Source organism: Carcharhinus amblyrhynchos, chromosome 3 (assembly GCF_965287045.1).
Source record: "Carcharhinus amblyrhynchos chromosome 3, sCarAmb.v2.hapA, whole genome shotgun sequence".
NCBI lineage: Eukaryota > Metazoa > Chordata > Chondrichthyes > Carcharhiniformes > Carcharhinidae > Carcharhinus > Carcharhinus amblyrhynchos.
In genome coordinates this window covers 99,053,872-99,076,856 of record NC_137326.1, presented here as the reverse complement: position 1 = coordinate 99,076,856, position 22,985 = coordinate 99,053,872, and the positions used below count along the sequence as shown (strand labels likewise).

The 22,985-nt window shown below is 41.7% G+C and overlaps 1 protein-coding gene across 4 annotated transcripts in view; it reads left to right on the top strand.

The window, feature by feature from the left end:
• Positions 1–2,144: 2,144 nt before the first annotated feature.
• LOC145340959 (Golgi integral membrane protein 4-like) overlaps positions 2,145–22,985 on the top strand; it is a 109,551-nt gene continuing 88,710 nt past the window's right edge. For all 4 annotated transcript variants that reach the window (XM_080185573.1, XM_080185572.1, XM_080185574.1 and 1 more), the window contains exon 1: positions 2,145–2,740. In XM_080185573.1, the coding sequence (XP_080041699.1) occupies positions 2,554–2,740 (187 nt within the window). In that variant the 5' untranslated portion in view covers positions 2,145–2,553. The remainder of the gene's footprint in view (positions 2,741–22,985) is intronic.

Genomic DNA, 22,985 nt, shown 5'->3' with positions numbered 1-22,985 from the left:
GTCCTTGGGATGCTTTAATTTGTGCCACTCTATTTTAAAAATAAATTTCTATTTGCAAAGGTGTTTACTTTGTAATACAGTACCAGAGATGTATGATTACTTTGGATGAAATTTAAGATAGAAAGGCAGAGTAAGATTCAACATTTTTATATCACTTGACTAGCTGATAGAAATAAAGATATATGTACAGCCATAATAACAGGCCACAATCTTACTGGCCGGCATGGCGAGCCGATAAGATTGCGTACAGAGTGAAAAATTGGGTTTGAGCCTGTTTTTGTGCTGCAAGTAATGTAACTGACATTGTTTTGCTGATGGGGTCAGCTTCATGCTGAAAAAGGCCACAAAACCAATTTGCATATTAATATTATGCTTTGTGTGACATTAACACATTTGGCATGGCCGTTTATAACCTTATCGACACTTACCCCCTCACCAGTTGTACCTCACACTGGTGAGAATCATAGCTGGTCACCAGAAGACACCAGATGTGATGGTCTCACTGGGGGGGATTGGAGGCCTTTGAAGACCTCAGTTGGCCAGGGTATGGCTGGGCAGCACCCACTGGCACTAGGTAGGGCCTGAATGGGATGGAGCCTGAGTGGGAGTGGGGCTGTGATGGGGAGGTAAAGAGGAGGTCTGCAAATGGGGATGAATGGCTGACGGGGGAGAAGTGTGGGGGGGGGGCTCTGCAGATGGGGTGATTGGCGGGGTAGTATGCAGATGGGATGGGGGGAGACTGGGAAAGGGGGTCTTTGGTAGAGGGGGTTGTGTGCAGTTGTGGGAGAGGGGATGATGATTGGGGATGAGCTGCAGACAGGGTGGGCCGTGGGAGGGGGTTGTGATGGGGGAACTCATCAGGAGGGTCCTGATGCCAGTGATCTGTGTTGCCATTATTTCAACAGTTCCACAGAACAAGTAAAGAGTAAAATCTTGTGCATAATTAACCTGGTGTAAAAGAAGCTGAAAAAAAAACTGTTATCCAGCCTTAAAAAAACACAGGTATGTGAAAATCCATCACCAAGTTAACATTTACTCACATCACTGAAGGCAGTGACACACTGGAAAGCCAATGTGATAAATTCCTCCATGCACAAAGCTTGCATTTTCTCTCTGGGCTTCATTCACATGTTGAGTTTTCCATCGTGGATATTGATTTTCTGCTGCGTCATATCCTGACCATTCAGACCTTTATTTTCAACCAGGTTTAAGAAGTCACCACAGGAACCTGGCACCAATGCAATGGGCTATTTTAGCTTCTCAACCGTGGCATGTACGTGGCAAAATAATAGGAGGGGGAAGAGATTTCAAATATAGTTTTTGGTTTGTCTCTCCACACTAATCCTTTAATTTTCTGCGATTCCAAATAGATCTTCGGCTGCTTTTCTTCACTGAGTCAACGTTTAAGTTAACAGTTAAACAGTGGAGCTTTTGCCATGGAGCACAATACATAAAAATATATGTGTGCTCATAAGAAATTAGAACACTTTCTGCTCATCAAACAACATCAAAAAGTTGGCCCATTTTACTCGGGACAAATACAACTTCGTTAAAGCTGCAGCATTTTGCGCTGACTGGTCGCAGACCTTAGCTTTCTCTCCATTGATGCTGCCAGATGTGGAGCAATTTCTGTTTTGTTTGGCACGGGAGTGAGTGCATGTGTCCTTTTCAGGTTTTTTTTTAGCTATCTGTTTTGGAAACGACATTTCCGAAATCTACATTGCGGGACACGAATTCTGTCCAGCGATATGGACATTGCAATGCATTCATCACCTTCTCCTGCATTAAGGACTTGGCTTTAAACTCTCCCGCGCCCCAGATATCATTGTTCATGAAACAGAAGGCGCGGGGTGGGGATGGGGACATAGTCCACATTATCAAGCACCACTTAGTCCTTGTTAGAGACGTTCAGCAACAAACAGAAGCTGTCTGTAAAAAAAACAACCTGTAACGTTTTGTGGATCCTAATATTTCTCCAACACCTCCACAATGTAACAGCGTTAGTGTGTGTGTGTGAATCTTGTTCAATATGAACTATCTAGCCCCGGAGAGTGGAGTCCTCCAATAGTAATGATGAGGGTGGGAATGCTACCAATCGGTGTGGGAGTGGGTGGGATTTCCTGTCTGCTGTGAGGTTTGCAGCGGACTGGAGGTGACACGTAAGACGGGAGATTGGGGGAAAAAAGGCCTGGAACTTTTCTGTAGCGTGGAGTTCAAGATAAAACAATACTTTGTGTTGTTCCAGAGCTGTGATTGAATGCTGCAACCCGACAAGACTGTAAAGCGGTGCACCGTTCCTGGCAACATTTTAACTTCAGTTCCTCAAATTAGATCGGAGACTTTCTTTTTTCAGACTGAACTTTGCAACTTGTAACCTGGAAAGGATTTTCGGCGTCAGGAACAGTTAAACTTGCAAAGTGGCCGATTGCTGCGATCCTGTAATGCAACCGATTCATTAAAAAAATAAACATTGAGTTGAAAGGGGGGAACTGTGAATCCTTCGCTTTGGAGCCGTCCAGTGGACGTTCTGCAGGGGGGCAAAAGAAAAGAAATATGGGAAATAGTATGTGTTCCCGGAGACAGAAAAAGATTTTTCAAACTTTGTTCTTTCTTACAATAGTTTTTGGGTTTCTTTATGGGTTATTGCTGTACTATGAGATGCACAATCAGTTAAAGAAGGCGGAGACCCTGGCATCGAAGTATCAGCAGCATCAAGAAGCTTTATCTGCACAGTTGCAAGGTAAAGTGTTCCAACTCCACAGACTCTTTCCTCTGTGTGTGTATGTGTGTGTGTGTGTTGATGTCCACGCGTCGCAGACTTTTGCTGTCGCCTTTGTTGTTTGATCGTGTCTATTTTAGCTCAGACGAATGCATCTGTAAGGCCAAGTATTCCGGTCCAGAAATCCCAGCAACTTTTTTGTTTCCAGCGGAGGAAGTACTAGCCTTGCCGCAACCACATCAACATTTGGATAGCGTTTTGTATCTAACACCCCGCTCTGGATGGGCATTCCTCAGATTCCCAGGACTGTTGCGGTTAATTTAAACTGGGAAGCAGGGAAGTGAGATTCAGTTGCACTTTCATTAGGACTTGCACAGGGACCTAACATCTGTGTCATTTAACACTGTGTTTAAGACTGGGGGGAAGGGAGTTCATGCAGGATAGATATTTGGTGGGAGTGAGAGTTGGGAGCAGACGGGTTCTGCTGATGTTAAAGAGATTTGGCATTTGTTAATTTCACTCCCCATCCAGCAGCTCCCATGTTTGACCCTGGCAGCAGATGGGAGATAGAGGCAAGGGGTGTAAATAAAAGTTATCAGTGTCTGTACACGGAATTTTTAGAGCTTGTTTCCCCTTGTTTCTGTTCTCTGGTGTAAGTTGCCGCCTTTACTGCAGTTCTGTGATCTGTTTTGAAAATGGTTGGGGCACACATGGGATCGCAGAGGCACTGGGAATGAAGCCATTCCAAGCAGTCCTCGAGGTGGCAATCCTGCCCCCCTCAGCTTCCCTGGATGTCTTTCTGAGTGTTGTTTAAACATCACCTCTTTGTCCTGCAGCCTCAGTGTGCCATTTTCCACTGCAGAACAGCAATGTTTCTGTACTGCTACAGATCTCTTTTTGAATTCAGGTGCAACATTTTTTGAAGTGGTAATGTAACTCGAGATCTCCCCCCCCTCTTTTAGTCTGAGGCCCACATCAGGAGGCTGTTTTACACTGGCTACAAAATACATCTTGACTCCCAAGAGACTTGAGATCTTTAAAATCAGATAATGCAATTCAAAAAGCCACCCGGCTAGCTGCCATTTTTGTTGTTCAATGCAGGAATCTGTGTTTTGAGGTGAGATTCTGCTGATTAGCTCTGGACACATTTTTAGAGAAAATGTGTAATTCTCTGGTGAACTGTAACATCCCCTTTGGACTGTGGAGGTTTACCTTCTGGCCAGCTTTCACTGATAGTCTCCCAAATAAACCTGGTGGACTTTAACCTGGTGTTGTGAGACTTCTTACTGAGTCTCCCAAACTACAGGGCACACAGTGCATTTCAATTCTTGGGCAGTATTGACAGTTCATTGTCTCAACCAGTGTTATTTCACACTCAGAAAAGTAGTTCCATAAATTGGAAAACATTTCATGGTCCCTGAGTTTTTCTTAAAAAAAGCTTAGACTTGTTGATAGTGTGGTAATGTAGTTCCTGGACTAACAATCCAGTGGCATAAATTCACATTCCATCATGAATGTTGGAAGTTGAATTAAAACTTACTTGCTGTAAAAAAAAAGTGATGAAGCTGTGGGATTGTCAAAAAAAGATCTGGTTCTCACTTAATGAAGGGAACCTGTTGTTCTAAGCTTGTCTGACATATATGTGACTTCAGTTCCACACAAACATGATTGATTCGTAACTGTCTTCTGAAGTAGCTGCTCATGTGCATTAGTTTAAAGTTTATTAGTGTCACAAGAGGATTTACATTAGCACTGCAATGAAGTTACTGTGAAAATCCCCTAGTCGCCACACTCTGGCATCTGTTTTGGTACACTGAGGGAGAATTTATCATGGCCAATGTATCTAACCAGCACATCTTACAGACTGGGAGAAAGCCAGGGCATCCAGAGGAGACATGGGGAAAACGTGTAGACTCTGCCCAGACAGTGACTCAAGCTGGGAATCAAATCTGGATCCCTGGTGCTGTGAGGCAGCAGTGCTAACCATTGTGCCACTATGCTGCCCTAAGATCAAAGCAGTTCAAAATGGCATCATCTTTGAGTGACTAGGGATTGGCATTAATTACTGAGCTTGGCATCCTGAGAATGAAAATGAAATGTCCTTTCACCCCTTGATAATGAACAGTGGAGCCGATGAGTTTTGAACACTTCATAAGGGATGTGTGCAACATATATTCATTTCTATAAACATCATTTCTATGATTCTATGATTTTCTATGATATATTATGATGCATGTTTCATTGTAGCCCTCTGGCAACAATTTCTTGATACATTACAAACACTGGTTTAAAGCATTCTAATCTTCACTGACAATTTACCAAATCAGAGAATGGCCTTCTTATTTTCAGTCAAAGTTAAAAACATTTTACAAGTTTTGATACATTGTATCCTTTGATCTTGAAAATGGAATGCTTGCCTGTGGGAAAATACTCTTTGCAATGTGGTATCTTTGAATGTCGTTCCCTCAAAAACTTCAGAACATTCAGTGATTGATATTACACATTTTGAAAATTAATGATTGGCCATTGAACTTTGACTGCTGTCCTATTTACAAAAGGAAAATCAAACAAGGTAATTTTCTTTAGGAAAATGTAACATAATATAACTAAATGATGATTGATGCTTAAAGAATCTGTGAACCACTGTTGTGATTGTTAAAGGAATATGGATCACAGAATCAGGCTCTATAGTTGTGCTGGTGCCAGTATATTGTGTAAGGTGCTCGCACAGGTGTGCCATATACATATTGGAAGATTTTGCAGTGGACAGATCATAATGTCAAACAGTTATTTCAGCTGTTTTGGTGCTTGTTCTGATAAACATAGACTGTGAATGTCCTGTGCTAATCATGCACAGCTCAATATATACTCACTTGCATGAGGGATTCTCTTCATCCCGCCAGCATTTTTTAGAGCCAGTCTTCCCTATTTGCTTCATAAGCTTTAGGCTTATTCTGCTTTTGCAAAGTTTGTGGAAGTCTGTGTAGCAGAGAGTTTTGGAAATGTGTGGTGAGTTGTTTGGTTTGGAAGCGAGTGTTGCTGCATCCATACACGGGAGGTAGAGGAGTGTTGAAACTGAGATTATGGCTGGCTCCATAAGTGCTGTATAGAGCTGGCCACTGCTTCCAATGATGTTGAGGCTGGGCTCAATACTCCATTTGATGTCCTGTACCAAGTTTGAGCAAGATGCCTTCATCCTCTTTGACAGTGACAAGAGGTTACCTGACATATTGCCAATGTACTGACTACTGAGCTGTACAATGGTCATCAGTGCTGTCCTCTATGCTACCCCATCAAAATCCTCATCTGAACTGTTATACCAGAACTTGTCTGAAACCTCACCCATCATAAAGCTGGCAAAGAAACCTTCTTCTCCCTTGCTGCATCCCATTCCTTCCTGGTAACTCAACATATGGATCCCAACTCTGTATTACCCTTTAACCTAGTTCATTTTCAATGTCCGAGCTAATAGCTGCTACTCCCTGACCAAGTGATGTTACCAGTTCATTGCTGGCCTGTGCAGCTCTCTCTCCTTCTTCAGTGGCTGCTATGGCTGACCAGGCAGCAATATTTGATTGTCTGACAGCAGAAATTCAGAAGGGAAGGTTTGGGAAGAGAGAATAGATGAAGGATAGAAAGCAAGAAGTCCTTAGTCACACCATCCGGAGCTTGCACTTCACATTAGATAGAAAGCTGTGGAAGAATTGGGAATTGGGAAGTGCAATAAGCCAGAAACATACTGTCACCTTGAATGTCTTGACGGCACATGATGCATTGACCTCTGTTAATATGGTCCCATGATGTGGAGGGCCATCTCTGCTATTTGTCGTTAGGTGACGCAGGCCTACCTCCCACTCTTCTCTCTGCGGTTATTGGCTATCCTGTCCTCCAGGAGAGAGGGAAGAATGTCACTGCTTCTATGATGTGACTGCCAGTTGAACAGTTAGAGTTATGAGGAAGTAGAATAAGGTTAACATCTTTGGAACATTTGTGAGTGTAATGTGGAATATCTGAATATTAGACCTGAGATTAACAAGGAAAGCTGATGGAAGAGTTTAGTAGTGCAGTGGCTAGGTGATATCATGTGAAGATATATTCAATGACTTTGATCACTCACACGAGTACTTTGAACATCTTACAATACTGTTGCCAGATTCTTGGAATAAGACTCCATATGAATTGATACCCTGGCTATCTCCCCCTATTTTCTTTGGGGAGCATTCCTTAAGGGTCTTCTGGCCCCATTCAGAAACACAGGTTCTCTGCATGTTGCCCTGTTGGACTAAGGCTTTTACCAGTGTTTTATTTGGCAATTTTTCTTTTCATTTTTCTGGTGGATCAAGGCTTCCTTCTACTGACTGCAGCTCCTCTTTAAGAGAGGCAGGCTATCTTTAAAAGGTGTAGGCGAGTTGGAACACATAATTAGCCATATGTTCGTCCAGGTGCACCGCCAAATACCACATGTGTATGATCCACAATACATACCCCAAGCACTGTGCTCACCTCCAAGAAGCTTGCTTTGCTTCAGAGTACTGCTCACCAGGTATATGCCATCTGAGACCAGTGGTGCATTGCGCCATTCTGGTATCGTGCTGCCACGTGATGAGAAGGATATGATTCTGGGGCATGGGCTCAATAATGATATGCAAATATATTACAGTGAGCTTCCCAGTCTTGAACAGCAGCCTGCCACTGACTGTCGGAGGGGATGATTGCTTGCTGCTTTTATGTCGATGTGAAACTCAACTTTGAGGGTCACAGATAAGGTAGGTAGGGTAGACAGGAAAAACCTTTTCCCTTTAGTAGAGGGATCAGTAACCGAGGGATAGATTAAGGCGAGGGAAAGGGGATTGTAAGAAATGAAATTCATCCAGAGGGTGGTGACAATCCACAACTCACTACCTGAAAAAGTGGGAGAGGCAGGAATCCCCACAACATTTACGAAATATTTGGATAGGCGCTTGAAATGCCATAGCATACAAGGCTACAGACCAAATGCTGAAAAATAGGATTAGAATAGATGGGTGCTCAATGGCTCACGCAGACACGATGAGCTGAAGGGACTCTGTGCTGTAAAACTCTACGATTTTGGCCTTACTCCAGTATTTTTCACTCTCATTGCCAAACCCACCCAATGCCAATGGGAGTGAAAACTCCCAGCCCTTGCTTCATTTTAGCTGGACGTGAATAGTTGTTTGGTTGTACAAAACTCAAGTACCCTGTAGCTTTTGTCAAAGCTTTTTGTTTCGCAAGAATGGCAAGAAAACAACAACTTCGTACAATATGAGAAGAGAATGCTAATTGGTTGGACTTTGGTAGAGTTGACACAGAGAATGCACCAGTTAATGGTGACTGACAGCTAACTGCCAAGCATTGTATGAACATTTAAACTAGGCAGCTTGACTCTACCCATTCAGTCAAGTTGCCTACAGTGTTGGCTACTGAAGAAATGGAGAATTTGTAATTCGGTGAATTTAATGTACTTTATTTTGCTCAGAGAATTGTGCTTCTGGGAAGCTAGACTTAATATAGTTTTTAGTACAATTTGGATCTTTTCCTGTAAAGTTACATATGACTATTACGGAAAGTTTTGCATATCCCATTAAACTTACATCAGTTGCAGATTGTGTATATTCTGTCAATTCTTCTGATAATGGTCAAAACACACATACTCATCATGCTACCATAGCACACACAATAGTATAAGCAAGGACTGAATATATTGCATTTGATGGATTATGTTTGGTAAGGTGAAGTTCTGTGTTTAGTGTGGGAAAAAGCCTAATTAACTAATCAGCCAATAGCAAGTTAGGTTGTTGCTTTTGGGTGTTGAAAACAAAACATCTCATTATGTTGCAAGTTACAACATTTTATTTCTCCCTATCCTGGATAGAATTTGTGGGCAAAATAATTAAGTTTAATTCATTCTCTCTTATCAGTTGTAAAACATCCAACAGCCTGTGTGGAGTAAGCGGTGCACTGTGAATTATGAATTACTGCAAATCACTGAACCATTTGTGCTGCTCCATCATTAATCTCTCTCAAACAATAGCTTGTCATCAACCTCCTTGAGCAGTAATTACGAAGTAAACTTGCTGGATAAAGTTGGGGTTGACGTTTACATATACAAACACACAAACAAGGAACAAGAGCAGACCATTCGGCCCTTTAAGCCTGCTCCACCATTTAATAAAACCATGGCTGATCCAATAGTAACCACAAACCTGCATCCTGCCTACCCCTGATAACCTATCACCTCCTTGCTTACCAAGAATCTGTCCACTTGTCCCTTTAAAAATATTGAAAGACTTGCTTTCTCTGCCTTTTCAGGAATAGTTCCAAAGACTTATGACTCTCAGAGAGAAATATTTGCCTCATCTCCTAAACGGAAAGTTACCCCGGTTCTAGATTCTCCCACGAGGAAACATCTTCTCCACATCAACCGTGTCAAAATCCCTCAGGATCTTATATATTTCAATCAAGTCACTTCTTACTCTTCTAAACTCCAGTTAAAAGAACCCTAGATTGTCCAGAATTTGTTGGAAAGGGAACCCACATAACAACTCATTAGAGGTTTTGGGCGGGGGGGTACCAGCTGATAATGGTGTGAACCCTCCCTTTCCAGGTATTAGCCTGGTATACCTTCCAAAATCATCTTTGGTGGTGTAAGAAGCCTTTTAATGATGACATTTATGCTCCTGAAATGCCACCCGAACTCTGGGCCCAGAAAGTGAAGAATTGAATTGGATACTGCGAGGCCTGGAGAGAATGGACGCGGAGAGCATGTTTCCACTAGTAGGAAAAACTAGAACCAGAGGGCATAATCTCAGGCTAAAGAGACGATCCTTTAAAACAAATGAGGAGGAATTTCTTCAGCCAGAGAGTGGTGAATCTATGGAACTTTTTGCTGCAGAAGGCTGTGGAGGCCAGGTCAGTGGGAGATAAATAGGTTCTTGATTAATTAGGGGATGGGGATGAGAAAAATATCAGCCATGATTGAGTCTGCTCCGCCATTCAATGGGTCAAGTGGCCTAATTCTGCTCCTATGTCTTATGGTCTAACTTACGGAGTCTCATTTGTGCAGATAGTAAATTGTTGGTGGAGATTTTTAAAATTTTAATTAATTTTAACTTTCTTCCTTACTATTCATTGTTTTTTTTTCTACCTTTTAATCTTTTTTTTTCCTCTCATTTTTCTTTCTGCATCCAACTTCACTCTAATTTCATCTTGTTTCTTTCTCAGTAAGGTTTGGTCCCATTATCCATCAGATGGCCATTTGTCTTGCCACACCATTATCAGCTGGTACCCCCGGAAACTTGTGGCTCTAAATGATTTCTGGAACTGAAGGGTGAGAGGAAAAAAAACTCACGTTTTGGATCCCCCCCTCCAGCAAATTCTGGACAATGTTTCTCCTGCAGTCAGGGCATTACATCATGTTACAGATTTTCCAAATTCCCCTCACTCTACTGTATGCAAATAAAACATAGTAGCCTAGATTTTCTGTGGGAACTGAACTGGGGCACATATTCACCTGCACAATACTTTCACCTGCCATAAAGTGGCACCTATAATGTCACTTTATCTTCTGGATCAGTGCAATATTTTAAGAGCGGTTCCAAGCTTACAGCAGTGCGCGCACTCGGAGTAGGGTTAGTGCTTATTCATTGTTTGGTTGAGATCAGACATATCATTGTGTTACCAAAAGAGAAAATGCTGGAAAATCTCAGCAGGTCTGGCAGCACCTGTAAGGAGAGAAAAGAGCTGATATTTCACGTTTAGATGACCCTTTGTCAAAGGTGAAAGGCATAGAAAGTGAAAGATATTTATACTGCTGGGTGAGGGAATGAAAGATAATCATAGCCATAGAAACCAGGAGAAAAGATGACTAATAGTTGTCCACAGAGAGCTGTTAGCAGTTTTTCTCCTGGTTTCTATGGCTTTGGTTCATCTTTCATTCCCTTACGCTACAGTATAAATATCTCCCACTTCCCAAGCCTTTCAGCTTTGACAAAGGGTCATCTGGATTTGAAACATCAGCTCTTTTCTCTCCTTACAGATGCTGCCAGACCTGCTGAGATTTTCCAGCATTTTCTCTTTTGATTTCAGATTCCAGCATCCGCAGTAACTTGCTTTTATCTGCATTATTGTGTTGCTGGCGGCTTTTGGCCAATGAAAATTCAAAACCTACCTCCTGTGAACCATGCCATCCGCCACTCTGACAAAGTATTTTGCAAATGCTTGCACTGATTAAAAAGCATTCCTCCACCACAAATTTAATGGGGAACCAGTGGGCATTATCTGGCGTTTAACATTCAGAGGTAGGAAATAAAGATTTAAGAATTTGTCCTAATTCTGAGGCATTTTGAGCAGAAATTGTTAGAATATTCCAGCAGTACAGTGGGTTAGTCATAGAATGCAGAAGGATGCCATGTGGCCCATTGAGCCTGCACCCGCAACAATTCTACCCACACCCTAATCCCGTAACCCCATGTATTTACCCTGCTTGTTCCCCTGACACTCGGGAAATTTTAGATGGCCAAACAACCTAACTCCCATATCTTTGGAGTGTGGGAGGAAACCAGAACTCCCAGAGGAAACCCATGCAGACATGGGGAGAATGTGCAGACTCCACACAGACAGTGACCCCACTTGGGAATCGAACCTGGGCCCCTGGCACTGTGAGGCAGCAGTGCTCATCCTTGTGCCACCATACCCCACCTTGAATGCTACTGATGTACCCTGGGAATGTGGATAAACCACATATGCTCAGATTATGCAAACCAAATTCAGCTCACAAAATAACAACTTTAATCCTGTCCCAGATGCAAGGGACAGGCTAAGGTCATCAAGTTCCTTTAATTAAAGTATTCTAAGATTCAAATGACAATTCAAAAAGTGCATATAGTTGTGTTATTGTAAAGTGTGTATTTTTTTGATTTTAAATGTTTTGTTTAAATCTAATTTTAAATTTTAAGAAATTTCAGTTACTGAGAAAAAATATTTGATGCAAAAACACTTTCAGAGAGCATATTGACTTGTAAGAGCCTGGTAACCATAGCAATTATGGTCAACTCTGGAAAATATTAACTAATGCCAATGTCACAGAAGCTTAACATATTAACACAGAAAAAGTTGAGTGGTGCACTGGGTAAGACAGACACACACTCCTCTGCAGACAGCTACTATTGAATTAACAGGGTAACAGGGAGCACAATAGAACAAAATGCTCAAATCGTTCATTATACTACACTGCTTCCCCAGTTTAAAAAAAGTGTGCATTGAAATGTAAAATGCTACATGTACACAATACGCCTAAATGAATATCAACAGTACCTGAAAATTTAATAGGTTGAGTTAGAATTTTTTTATTGTAATCAGAACCAAAACATAAATGACTCATACTACCACAGTAATTGGCATATAAAAATATTTTTTCTTAACACAGCATGTATTTAACAAAAATATCATAATTTGACAAGAAATAACGAAAAGAGCAATTTTTCTTCCTGTGTACTTTCAATTATTCTTCCTGGCTTCTTTCTGTTTCTGTCTGGATATTTCCTTCCATTTCCATTAGCTTGACTCTGCTCTCTCAACATCTCTGTCTGTCTCCAAGCCTTGACTTTGACTACCAATTCCATTTTATGGTTGGGGCTATGACATTAAGTGATTTCTCAATCAGAGACCCTAACTCATGATGTTCTATCAGTGATTCTGTAGGAGTGTCAAATGTTCACTTTCTTTCCAACCTGCATTTTCTTATGACTTTCGCTTTGGGCTGTATGAGGATTTTGGACTATAGGATGTTTCCCCTGCTCTCTCTTTGTCAAATTTCCTCTTTCAAGCAAATGTCTACAGGACACTGACAGAGTTCCCCTCCAAACCTCACTAGATATGCAAATACACTTAGTGTCTTTACAACATTTCTTATCACCTCAGTGCTTAAGTTGCTTAATTTCCAAACATATGTATCATGACTCATCTTCACTTTGTGTTGCCTTTCTCTTACTTTGCTGTTGAAGTCAAATTAAACTTTGTCCTGGGAGCATTTTTAAACATTGACTTATAAACTGAGCAATCTGTTACAGAATATGGAGTAGATACGGTGCATTTAGAGTGTGTTTGATTCCATTCTTGTTCAGAAATATTTCAAACTGTTCTGAGGTAAACCATGGCCCATCATCTAACACCAACACCTTTGGCAACTCATAAATTGCAGCTCAATTTCTCCAACCTTAATAGTTTTTGCACTTGTGGCATTGGGCACAGAGTCAACATTTGTCCATTTACTTTAGCCATCAACCAAAACAAGGTACTCTTTCCTTTCTATCTCAGATAAATCAACATGTGTTCAAATCATAGAAATCATAAAAGTGTTATACCAAAAGTGTTCAAAAGTTCTTGCTACTGTTTTCATTCAAACTATTCCTGTGTGCTTTTCATAAAGTTCCGTTATCAATTCCTTGCTAAACCTTAACTTAGGTTAATGACTTTAAACCCCATAAGAGTTGCGTTGATTTACACTCAATTTCCTGCAGTTTCTCATCATCACGTTCTTTAGGCCAGCCATTCATGACATAATTGAGCACTTTACTGAGCATCGCATCCTTGTGAGTTTCTTCACTAACTTCTCTGGCAGAAACTGGGGCCTGTCATTTGTGTATATAAAGTAATTCATAGATAACTCAATGACAAATTAATGGGTCTTCATGGGAAATTTTGAACAAATGTTTGCATTCTGTCATCTGCTGACTTACAATATTCAATACTATCCTGATGGACACTAAAATTAATGCCCATTTCTGAAGCTACACCGCCACTGGTGTTGGTATGCCATTCTTTGAACCAACTCTGATTGTAAGGCTTTAGCGATCACTTAAAGTGAACTTCCTGCTGTATGGCATTTACAGCAAATACCTATGTAGGTATTTGTTGAAGCATATAACGCATATATGCTCTTTAATGCCTTTTTCTTCAACTTTGTTAAAGTTTGTGAAGCATCTGCACATGGGATACAGGGTAATTTGATAAAGTGGATTCAAAATTGGCTCAGTTGTGGAAGAGAGGGTGATGACAGAAGGTTGCTTTGGTAACTAGTAACCAGTGTCCAGTGGCGTACCACAGGGATCTGTGCTGGGTCTCCTGCTGTTCGTCATTTTATATAGACTACATAGATGACTGTGTGCACATAGGATTAGTAAGTTTGTGGATGACAGAAAGATTTTCCAGTGGTTAACAGTGTGGCTGATTGTCTAGAGCTACAGGAATTTATGGATGGGATGATCAAGTGGGCAGGTAAGTGGCAGATGGTATTTAACCTTGAAGATTGTGAGGCCATATACTTTGGAAGGAGTAATTTAACAAGGAAGTATTCAGTGAAAGGCATGATGCTAGGGAGTTCTGTTGAACAAAGGGACCTTGGCATAGATCTCTAAAGGCAGAAGGGCGTGTTAGTAGAATGGTGAAAAAGGCGTATGGGACACTTGTCTTTATCAATCAAGGCATAGATTGCAAAAGCAGGGAAGTCATGATCGAGTTGTATAGAGTTTTGGTGAGGCCACAGCAGTTCTGGTTGCCATATTATAGGAAGGATAGGTTACACTGGAGGGGCTGCAGAAGAGATTCACCAGAATGCCGCCTGGTATGGAACATATAAGTTACAAAGAGAGGTTGGACTGGGTGGGGTTGATCTCATTGGAACAGAGAAGAGTGAAGAACGACCTGACCGAGGTGTACAAGATTATGAGGGGCATGGACAGAGGGGATAAAGAACAGCTCCAGGGACCTGGGTTCGATTCCCGGCTCGGGTCACTGTCTGTGTGGAGTTTGCACATTCTCCTTGTGTCTGCGTGGGTTTCCTCCGGGTACTCTGGTTTCCTCCCACTGTCCAAAGATGTACGCGTTAGGTTGATTGGCTATGCTATGAAATTGCCCCTTAGTGCCCTGGGATGCATTGGTTAGAGGGATTAGTGGGTAAAATATGTAGGGATATGGGGGTAGGGCCTGGGTGGGATTGTGTTTGGTGCAGATTCGATGGGCCGAAGGGCCTCTTTCTGCACTGCAGCCTTCTACGATTTGAGCTATTCCCCTTAGTTGAAGGGTCAGTCACAAGGAGACGAAGTTCAAGGTCAGGGGCAGGAAGTTTAGAGGGCAAGTGAGGAAAACCTTTTTTACCCGGGTCTGGAATGCACTAGGAGGGTGGTGGAAGCAGGTTGCCTCACATCCTTTAAAAAGTACCTGGATGAGCACTTGGCATATCATAACTTTCAAGGCTATGGGCCAAGTGCTGGTCAATGGGATTGGGTGGGAAGTATATATTGATGCAGAGTCAGTGGGCCAAATGATGTACTGCATGATTCTATGGTATGCAACAGGCTTCTCCACATCTTCCATTATGTGAGACATCACAAGCTAAAACCAGTAATTTTACGGGATCACAGTAGATTAAAACAGCAACGCTAGTCAGTACTTTCTACGCTTCTTCAATTGCTTTGCAACACTCCAAAGACCACTCCCAATCTGTTTCAGTCTTGGAGCAGTTTATACAATGGAGTAAATGCATTAGTAGAGATGAATTTAGAATAATACACAATATTCCATGAGCATTCAAAGTTCTCTGGTCTCTTTGCTTTCAAATTCCCATCAGCCTGCTCCTGCCTGGAGTGGATATTTTCACTATTTCACCCAAATAAATTACACTTGACACCACAGAACAATTTTTGTGTTTTTTAGCTTTGATGCAGACTCTCCAAGCCAATCCAAGCCTTCGTTCAACATTGCAATGTGCTCTTCCTCTGTCTTACTGCTAATCAGAATGTCATCTAAGAAGCAGCATGCTCCTTTCATCCCACTTGGTCCTTGATCCATGATGATCCAGCATAATGCAGGACTAGTAGATATTTAAAATGCTAACCTTTGGTACTGGTACAACCCTTTATGTATATGAATGGTGACCAGTTCTTTGCTCCTGTCAGTTAACTCTAATTGCAAATATGCATTTGATCAACCTATCTGACTGAGCAACTTTCCAGTGGCTCAATTAGAAAACAAATCTGGGAGGTAGTTTCAATCGCAGTCACATCATTTCTAATCTTCACATATCCGAATGGACCCTTTTTGAACACTTGCAATGGGTGCAGCTCATTTGTGGCTCTCCACTTTCTGAATTGCCCCTGATCTTCCTACCCAGCTCATCACTTACTGCGTCTAACTGCAGAAGACACTGGACCAGCCTTACAAAATGTTGGCCGCACATTGTCCTTTATCTTGATTTCAGCCTTGTGATGGATAATTATATCATTTGGTCCTCCTTTTTCAAAGACCACTTTGTGCTCTCTTAGTACTTTATCCATGACAGATTGCTTTTACTCATTCTCAATGTAAATGCCTAGTCAACTGTTTCCTCTTAAGCTTATTTCTTCCCAACGGGAGGACTTGTTCCCTCCGACTATCAATGGCAAGTAATAAGATATATCATCATCCATTCTCACACTAACTTTACCTGACACTGCTCTGTAGTTATTGGGATAACTGGTCAGTTTGATATCAGTTTTGGGAAGGGAATTGTAAGTTAAGGAGCTCTTATGCTCGCCTTCCGAGCTAACAGACACTGCTGCAGCTATATCAATATCAAAAGTAAATGCTTATCTCCAACTTTCATTTTTACTGTGAGCACTGGAATTATATCTTCAGCTTTATTACTCTCTTCCATGTGCTGTTTTTCTTGCCCTCTGTCTGAGTACAACTCTTGATCTTTCTGTTCAGTTCTATTTTCACATCTGTCAAATGCACATTTCAGAATTTCATTTAGTCTGTGAACCTGGCTGCTGTGGCTTGGGTCTCACCGAAATCCAGTGAACTTCCTCTGTCAGTACAGGAGAAGAATTTCCTTGCCATCTGTCCTATCTCTTTGTGCCATTTCCAAGCTGTGGCCTCATTGCAGATAACCCTCCACATCAACCTACTGCCTTTATTCCAAAGTTTGGCCTGGATTTTATTGTTGTTTAGCCCGTCCCTCACGAAAGTCTAAGTCCATGCCGTACCCATCGCAGGGAGAGAGTTTCTTTAATTAAGAGTGTAATCTTTACCAGTCTTGTTTGGTGACAGATTCCTTTGACAGAACATAATTCTCAGTGCAATTTTATTTGTAGTCATTCTGTAACATGAGTCCAGAATTTCATTAACTTCAGCATAATCCATTTAACTAGGGTCTGTTGGGCAACAGTGATTAAACTCTAGAGCAAAAGCATCTAATCTCATCATGGTGAGGAAAACATTTAGTTTATCCTCATCTCCTATTTTACTCGCATTTGGCCAAATGTACAAACCTTTGTTAGTGTTTATGCCAGTTCTCTTTGCTAGGATTGGATTCCCTTATTGTCCCCTGAGTTTCCAATTCGATTTTTCAAATACCTACCATGCTGACTCACTGAACACAAAGTGTACATGGACCAAACTTTCACATCACTCAGACTTCCCAAAATCAACTTTAAGTATTTCAAAAACTGTGTCACAGTGTTCTTCAGAACTTAATTCCACAAAGGAAGCATAAAAAAAATCAGACCATCCTCATCACCAGCTTTTGTTGTATGTTGCTGCACTGAGTAAGACTGATATGGTCAAATTCAGACAGCCATTGGTGAACTAACAGGGCAGGAGAGAGGGCAATGTAACGAAATGTTCAGATCTTGTAATATGCTGCAGAAAATACCTAATATGGCACCACCTAAAAGAGTAACAGGTAGACCAGGTGTTGAATTTAGTAAATAATAAATATTCAATTCTGCAGGAATGCAAGATATTTCCCTTTTCCTGCCTTAAGGCCATCCCTGTTCCCCAAAATCCCATAAAGGTAGCACACTGAATTAGACCTTGAATTGCTGTAAAATGCCATGCAACAGCCCTTTAACCCTCTGTGATTAGCTGTAAGTATAAAGAATGTTGAGTGCATTTGCCACTGACCACAAGATCCTAGCCAATGGGCAGGATTTTCCAGCTGTTCCTGCTGGTGACATCTTCTGGTCCCACCAACATTGTTCTCCACCCGCCTCGCTGCTGAGGTTATGAACAGTGGAAAACCCCATTGACAGTGACATAGTGGCACAGCAGTTAGCACTGCTGCCTCACAGCTCCAAGAGCCCAGGTTCAATTCCAACCATGGGTCACTGCCTGTGAGGGGTTTGCGTGTTCTCCTCGTGTCTGTGTGGGTTTCCTCCACATGCTCTGGTTTCCTCTCACAGATGGCAAGCTAGGAGGATTGGCCATGCTGAATTGTCCCTTAGTATCCCAAGATGTGTAGGTTAGATAGATTAGCCATGGTAAAATGTGTGGGATAGGGCAGGGGAGAGAGCCTGGGTAAGATATTCTGTCAAAGTGTTGGTGCAGACTCAATAGGCCAAATGGCCTATTCTGCACTGTAGGGATTCTATGATTCTAAGACCAGAAGATCCTGCCACTGGCTAAAAGTGGGCTACCTCTGCTGCCACAAAACATGCAGGGGGGGTACGGTGGGGGTGAGAGGGGGGGCAACATCCCACCCAAAGTCTTTGTCCAGCAGCTGTTAGCTAGCTGACCTCTGTAAAAGGGTACACAAGATACAAAGTCCCGTCTATGGCTGTAATTGCAATAAACAGGAAATGATCAATTGCTTTTGCCAAATTTCATAAGACTCACCAATTATTTTTTCTTTGAAAATGAGATATTAACAATGTTGACTACTGTATGTACTGTAACTATGTGGCGAAAGTCTGAAATATAATTTGAGCTGTTCTGAACAGGCCTCAGGCTTGTAGATATAGTCCTACAATCATCATTCTCGAACAGTGCTTTGAAAAGTTAATGGTAAGAAAACTGTAACATTATTTAACAGTCAAAATACAAGCTTTAAGTTTATGCAAAGAGTACAGTAATTTAAGAAACATACTGCACTTGTAGAGGATTGAGTGAATTATTTAAGAATGTTGTTTGTTTCTTGCTTTTCCTCCTGTCAGTTGTTCATTTGAATAAAGCGATACCAATTGGAATAAAAATAAAATATTCTGATTTATCTGCAGATTGTACATAAATGCAGTATCGCAAAATCAGTTAAACTTGGATCTTTACAATGAATGACAGCATTTGTAGCTACGCCAATAGTAAAATGCCTCTCTTTTTCTGCATAAAAACACAAAGTTCATGAGTGAGTTATTTTGTTGGCCTGGATCTTCCGGGTAGCGATACAGATTGTTGGATAGCCGCTGCGCTCGTAAATTCACCCATCCCGAAGTTGCTGTGCATTTTTATTGAGGCAGCCACAGCAAAATGCACAGCGCAGCATCCATTGGGGAATTCTGTTGGAGTGAAGTAAAGTTGAGGGTCGGTAGTAAATGCCCCTCTTTTTACAACACTAGCTGCCATGTGGTAAATTCAAAGGTCCAGTTTGAACATTAGTAAGTGGGTGAGTGGATGAGTGCGTGCATAGGTGAGGTGGATAAGTTAATTGGAGGTAGTTGGGCGAGGGTTAGATGAGGACATGGGTGGGCAGTTGGGTAGATGGGTGATGTGAGTAAGCGTGTAGTTAGTGGTAGGTGGGTGAGTGGTTTGTTGGTAGTGCCGGGGTATTAGACTGGTGTTGGGTTGTTAGTTGGACCGGGTCAGGAGGGTAGTTGGGTAGTTAGGCTGAGGATGTAGTTGGTTTGGGCCATGATCTTAGTGACATCGGGATGTTAGGATGAATTGGGAAGGTAATCGGGATAACTGGACAAGGAGAGGGAATAGTTGGGTTGTGGGAGTGGTTAGGTGAAGTGGTGGTCAGAGTGGGGAGGTAGTTGGGTTAAGGCTACCTTACTTTATTGCACGAAAATTAACTCCACTGTCAATTTTGATTCATTTCTTTGAGCATTTCAAATTTACAACCAGCTTAACAGAACTAGGTTAGATTTTCAACTTACCATCAAAGTGCAAAACTGCCAGTGTGGACTGGTTGCACATTATACAAACTGTGCAATTTTTATCTTCATCAATTTCAGTGAAAATTGGTGGATTTTATTCATAGTGACCTGGTGATTCTGTGGTGATGTAAGTACTTGGAGATTAATTAAAGGAGGATCTTGATGCAAAGAGCTTGGGAAAGTGGTGGTGTAATGGGAATGTCATCAGACTAGTAATTCAGGAGCCCAGACTAATGATGTAGGGACACAGGTTTGAATCCCACCATAGCAGCTGGTGGAATTCAAATTCAGTTAATAAATATGGTATTAAAAGTTAACCTCAGTCATATCGACCATAAAATTATCATTGATTGTCATAAAAGTCTAGAGCAGTAATGTCCTTTCAGGAAGGAAATCTGCCATCCTTATCTGGTCTGGCCTACATGTTACTCCAGATCCACAGTGATGTGGTTAACTCTTAAACTCTCTTTTCATTCACAGGTTTTAAGTTGGTCTGCCTCGTGTCCAACGAGGAGCATACACACGATGGGTCGTACTGGGGCTGCTCTTGGTTGTTCGAGATTGGCCTAGTGTTTCATGTCGTTAGTGTGTGCCTAAACTGGACCAGATACTGGGCAAGACGACAGCTCAGTGACTATCGCTGATTGCTGTGCAGACACATGGATTTGGGCCGGTGTCTGTGGGAGTTTGCGCATTCACCCCGTGCTTGCGTGGGTTTCCTCCGGGTGCTCCGGTTTCCTCCCACACCCCAAAGATGTGCTGTTAGGCTGATTGGCAGGAATAAATTGTCCCTACATCAGATTCCGTCAATCTGGATGGCCATAAAACATTAGACAGGGGTCGTGGGTGGAGAGGGGGACTGGTGGTGTTGAGATGGCAGCGTGGGCTCGTTGGGCCGAAGGGCCTGTTTCCTGGGCTGATTTTGTTCTTTGTTCTAAGTACCCTCTGAAATGACATAGCAAGCCACTCAGTTGGATCAAACTGCTACAAAGTCTACGAAAAGGAATGAAACCAGTAGGATCACGTGGCAGCGATCCTGGCACCAGAAACAATAATGGCAAACCCAGCTTTGTTGACCCCACAAAATGCTTCTTGCTAACATCTGAGGGCTTGTGTCAAAATTGGAAGAGCTGTTTCACAGATTAGTTGAGCAACAGCCTGACATTGTCATACTCAAGGAATTGTACTTTACAGATAATGTCCTGGATGCCATCATCATGATTCCTGGGTATATTCAGGCACGCTAACAGGACTGATCCACCAGAGGTAGTGGTGCAGTGGTGGACAATCAGGAGGAAATTGTCCTGGGTGTTCTTAATGTTGAGTCTGAATACCTTGAAGACTCACGGACTAGGTCAAACATGGGCAAGGAAACCTCTTACTGGTTACCACATACTGTTCCCCTCAGTTAATGAATCAGCACTCCTCCATGTTGATCACCACTTGGAGGAAGCACAATAGGTGGCAAGTTCACAGAATGAGTTCTGGGTGTGGCACTGCAATGGCCACCTGTAAAATGACAGAGGTAGCAGATGCATGGGAACAGCACCATCTACAAGGTACTTTCCAAGTATACATCATTCTGACTTAGAACTATATCACCGTTTCTTCACTTTTGCTGGGTCAAAATCCTGGAATTCAGCAACCCCTGCCCTTCCCAACACAAGAATGGAATGGCTGATTGAGTCTAATACCGCGGAGAGTGATAATGCATTATAATGACAGTCACGATAGATGACATGCTGTGTTGACATCCGTATTTAGAAACCTGAAGCTTTTGAAATTTTTTTTGGCAAATAATTAACTTTTAACTCTCTTGTACAAATGTTCACAAACTATGACAGCAAGGGGTAACTTGGAGGTGATCATGATTGCAAACTGAGTTCTGTTCCAAATCTGTTTATTTGTGTTTGATGCAAATGGTCTTGATGCACCCACATAGAGCTTAAAAATTGCCTTTAGACCTATCTGAAATTGAAATGAAAGTATAGTAATATATAATACTTCATATAGTTCAGCCTAAAGAAGCATCTGACCATAAAACTGTCAATCAAGAAAGATCAAAGACACAGTGGAAATGTTTGAATAAGGGAGCACTTGATGAGAACAGTTCACTGTTCATCCAACTCTTCCATAACTAATGAATGCTTTATGAGGCATTGAGAGTAATTTTCAATTTCAACGGTGACTTCACTGTTCAGAAAAAATTGTGTAGCAAGTAAAATAATGGACACTGATTCATTAGTGACGGTTTCCCTTCCCCACTGACGTTGTAATGTGGCTTTAGGATGAGCTTTCCGCATCCCATCTAATATACAAATGAAGGCAACTCTTAGATGATGGCACTCTTGCCTCAGGGTTTAAGATTCTGGATTCAAGTCTCATTGCAGGACCTGAGCACAAAAATGAAAAATTACAGTATTGTTGGAAGTGTCGATTTTTAGAAGAGATATTAAACCAAGGTTCCACTTGTCCTCTTGTGCTTCTATTTCAAAGAAGTGTAGGGGAGGTATCACCAGTGTCCTAATCAACATTTACTCTTAAATCAACAAAAACTTATGATTTAATCATTATTACATTGCTAGTTGTTAAGAGCCTGTTGTGTGCAAATTGTTGTGTTTCTTACATTACAGCACTAACTACACTTTGAAACTAGCTTGTTGGTTGTAAAGTGCTTTGACATGTCTGATGGTCGTGAAGATTACTTTATAGACACTTTTTTGGTCTGTAACGCAAAAATTATTTAACTCAATTAGCTGAGTTTGCAGTATTGAAATATCTGAAACTGTTTAAACAATCTATAATTTATGAACATCTACCAATCAGAATCCACTTGCAGCCAATCAGCACTCTCTTCTCATGCAGTACAAATTGTTGTTCCCTTTACAATTGGTATTCTTGCACCTGACCTGATGAGTGCAAGATGAAAAGCTTTGACACCATTACCGGTATTTTATGACCTCACTCAGGTGACGCTCATAAAATCCAACCCAAGGCCAACAGAGAATTCTGTTCTGCGAGCCACTGGCGTGGGGGTAAAATTCTGACCCATGTCTCTTTTTCCAGCAAGAATCATAGTTTGATTTTTAAATGTCACTGAGACTTTGACCCAACCCAACTGCAATAACAATAATTCCCGAAAGATGGGATTATGTGTTTTTTTTAACTCATTGGCCCCAAGCTTCCTGGATCCCGAACCTCCAGTTTACATGTAGCAGAAGGCTAGAGACTCTCTTTGAATTCCTGGTGACAAGAGTAATTTTATAATCTGGGTAGAGTCCCAAAGTCACATCAGCAAAAGTCATCTTGACCCAACCTACGAATTGGAGTATCATCTT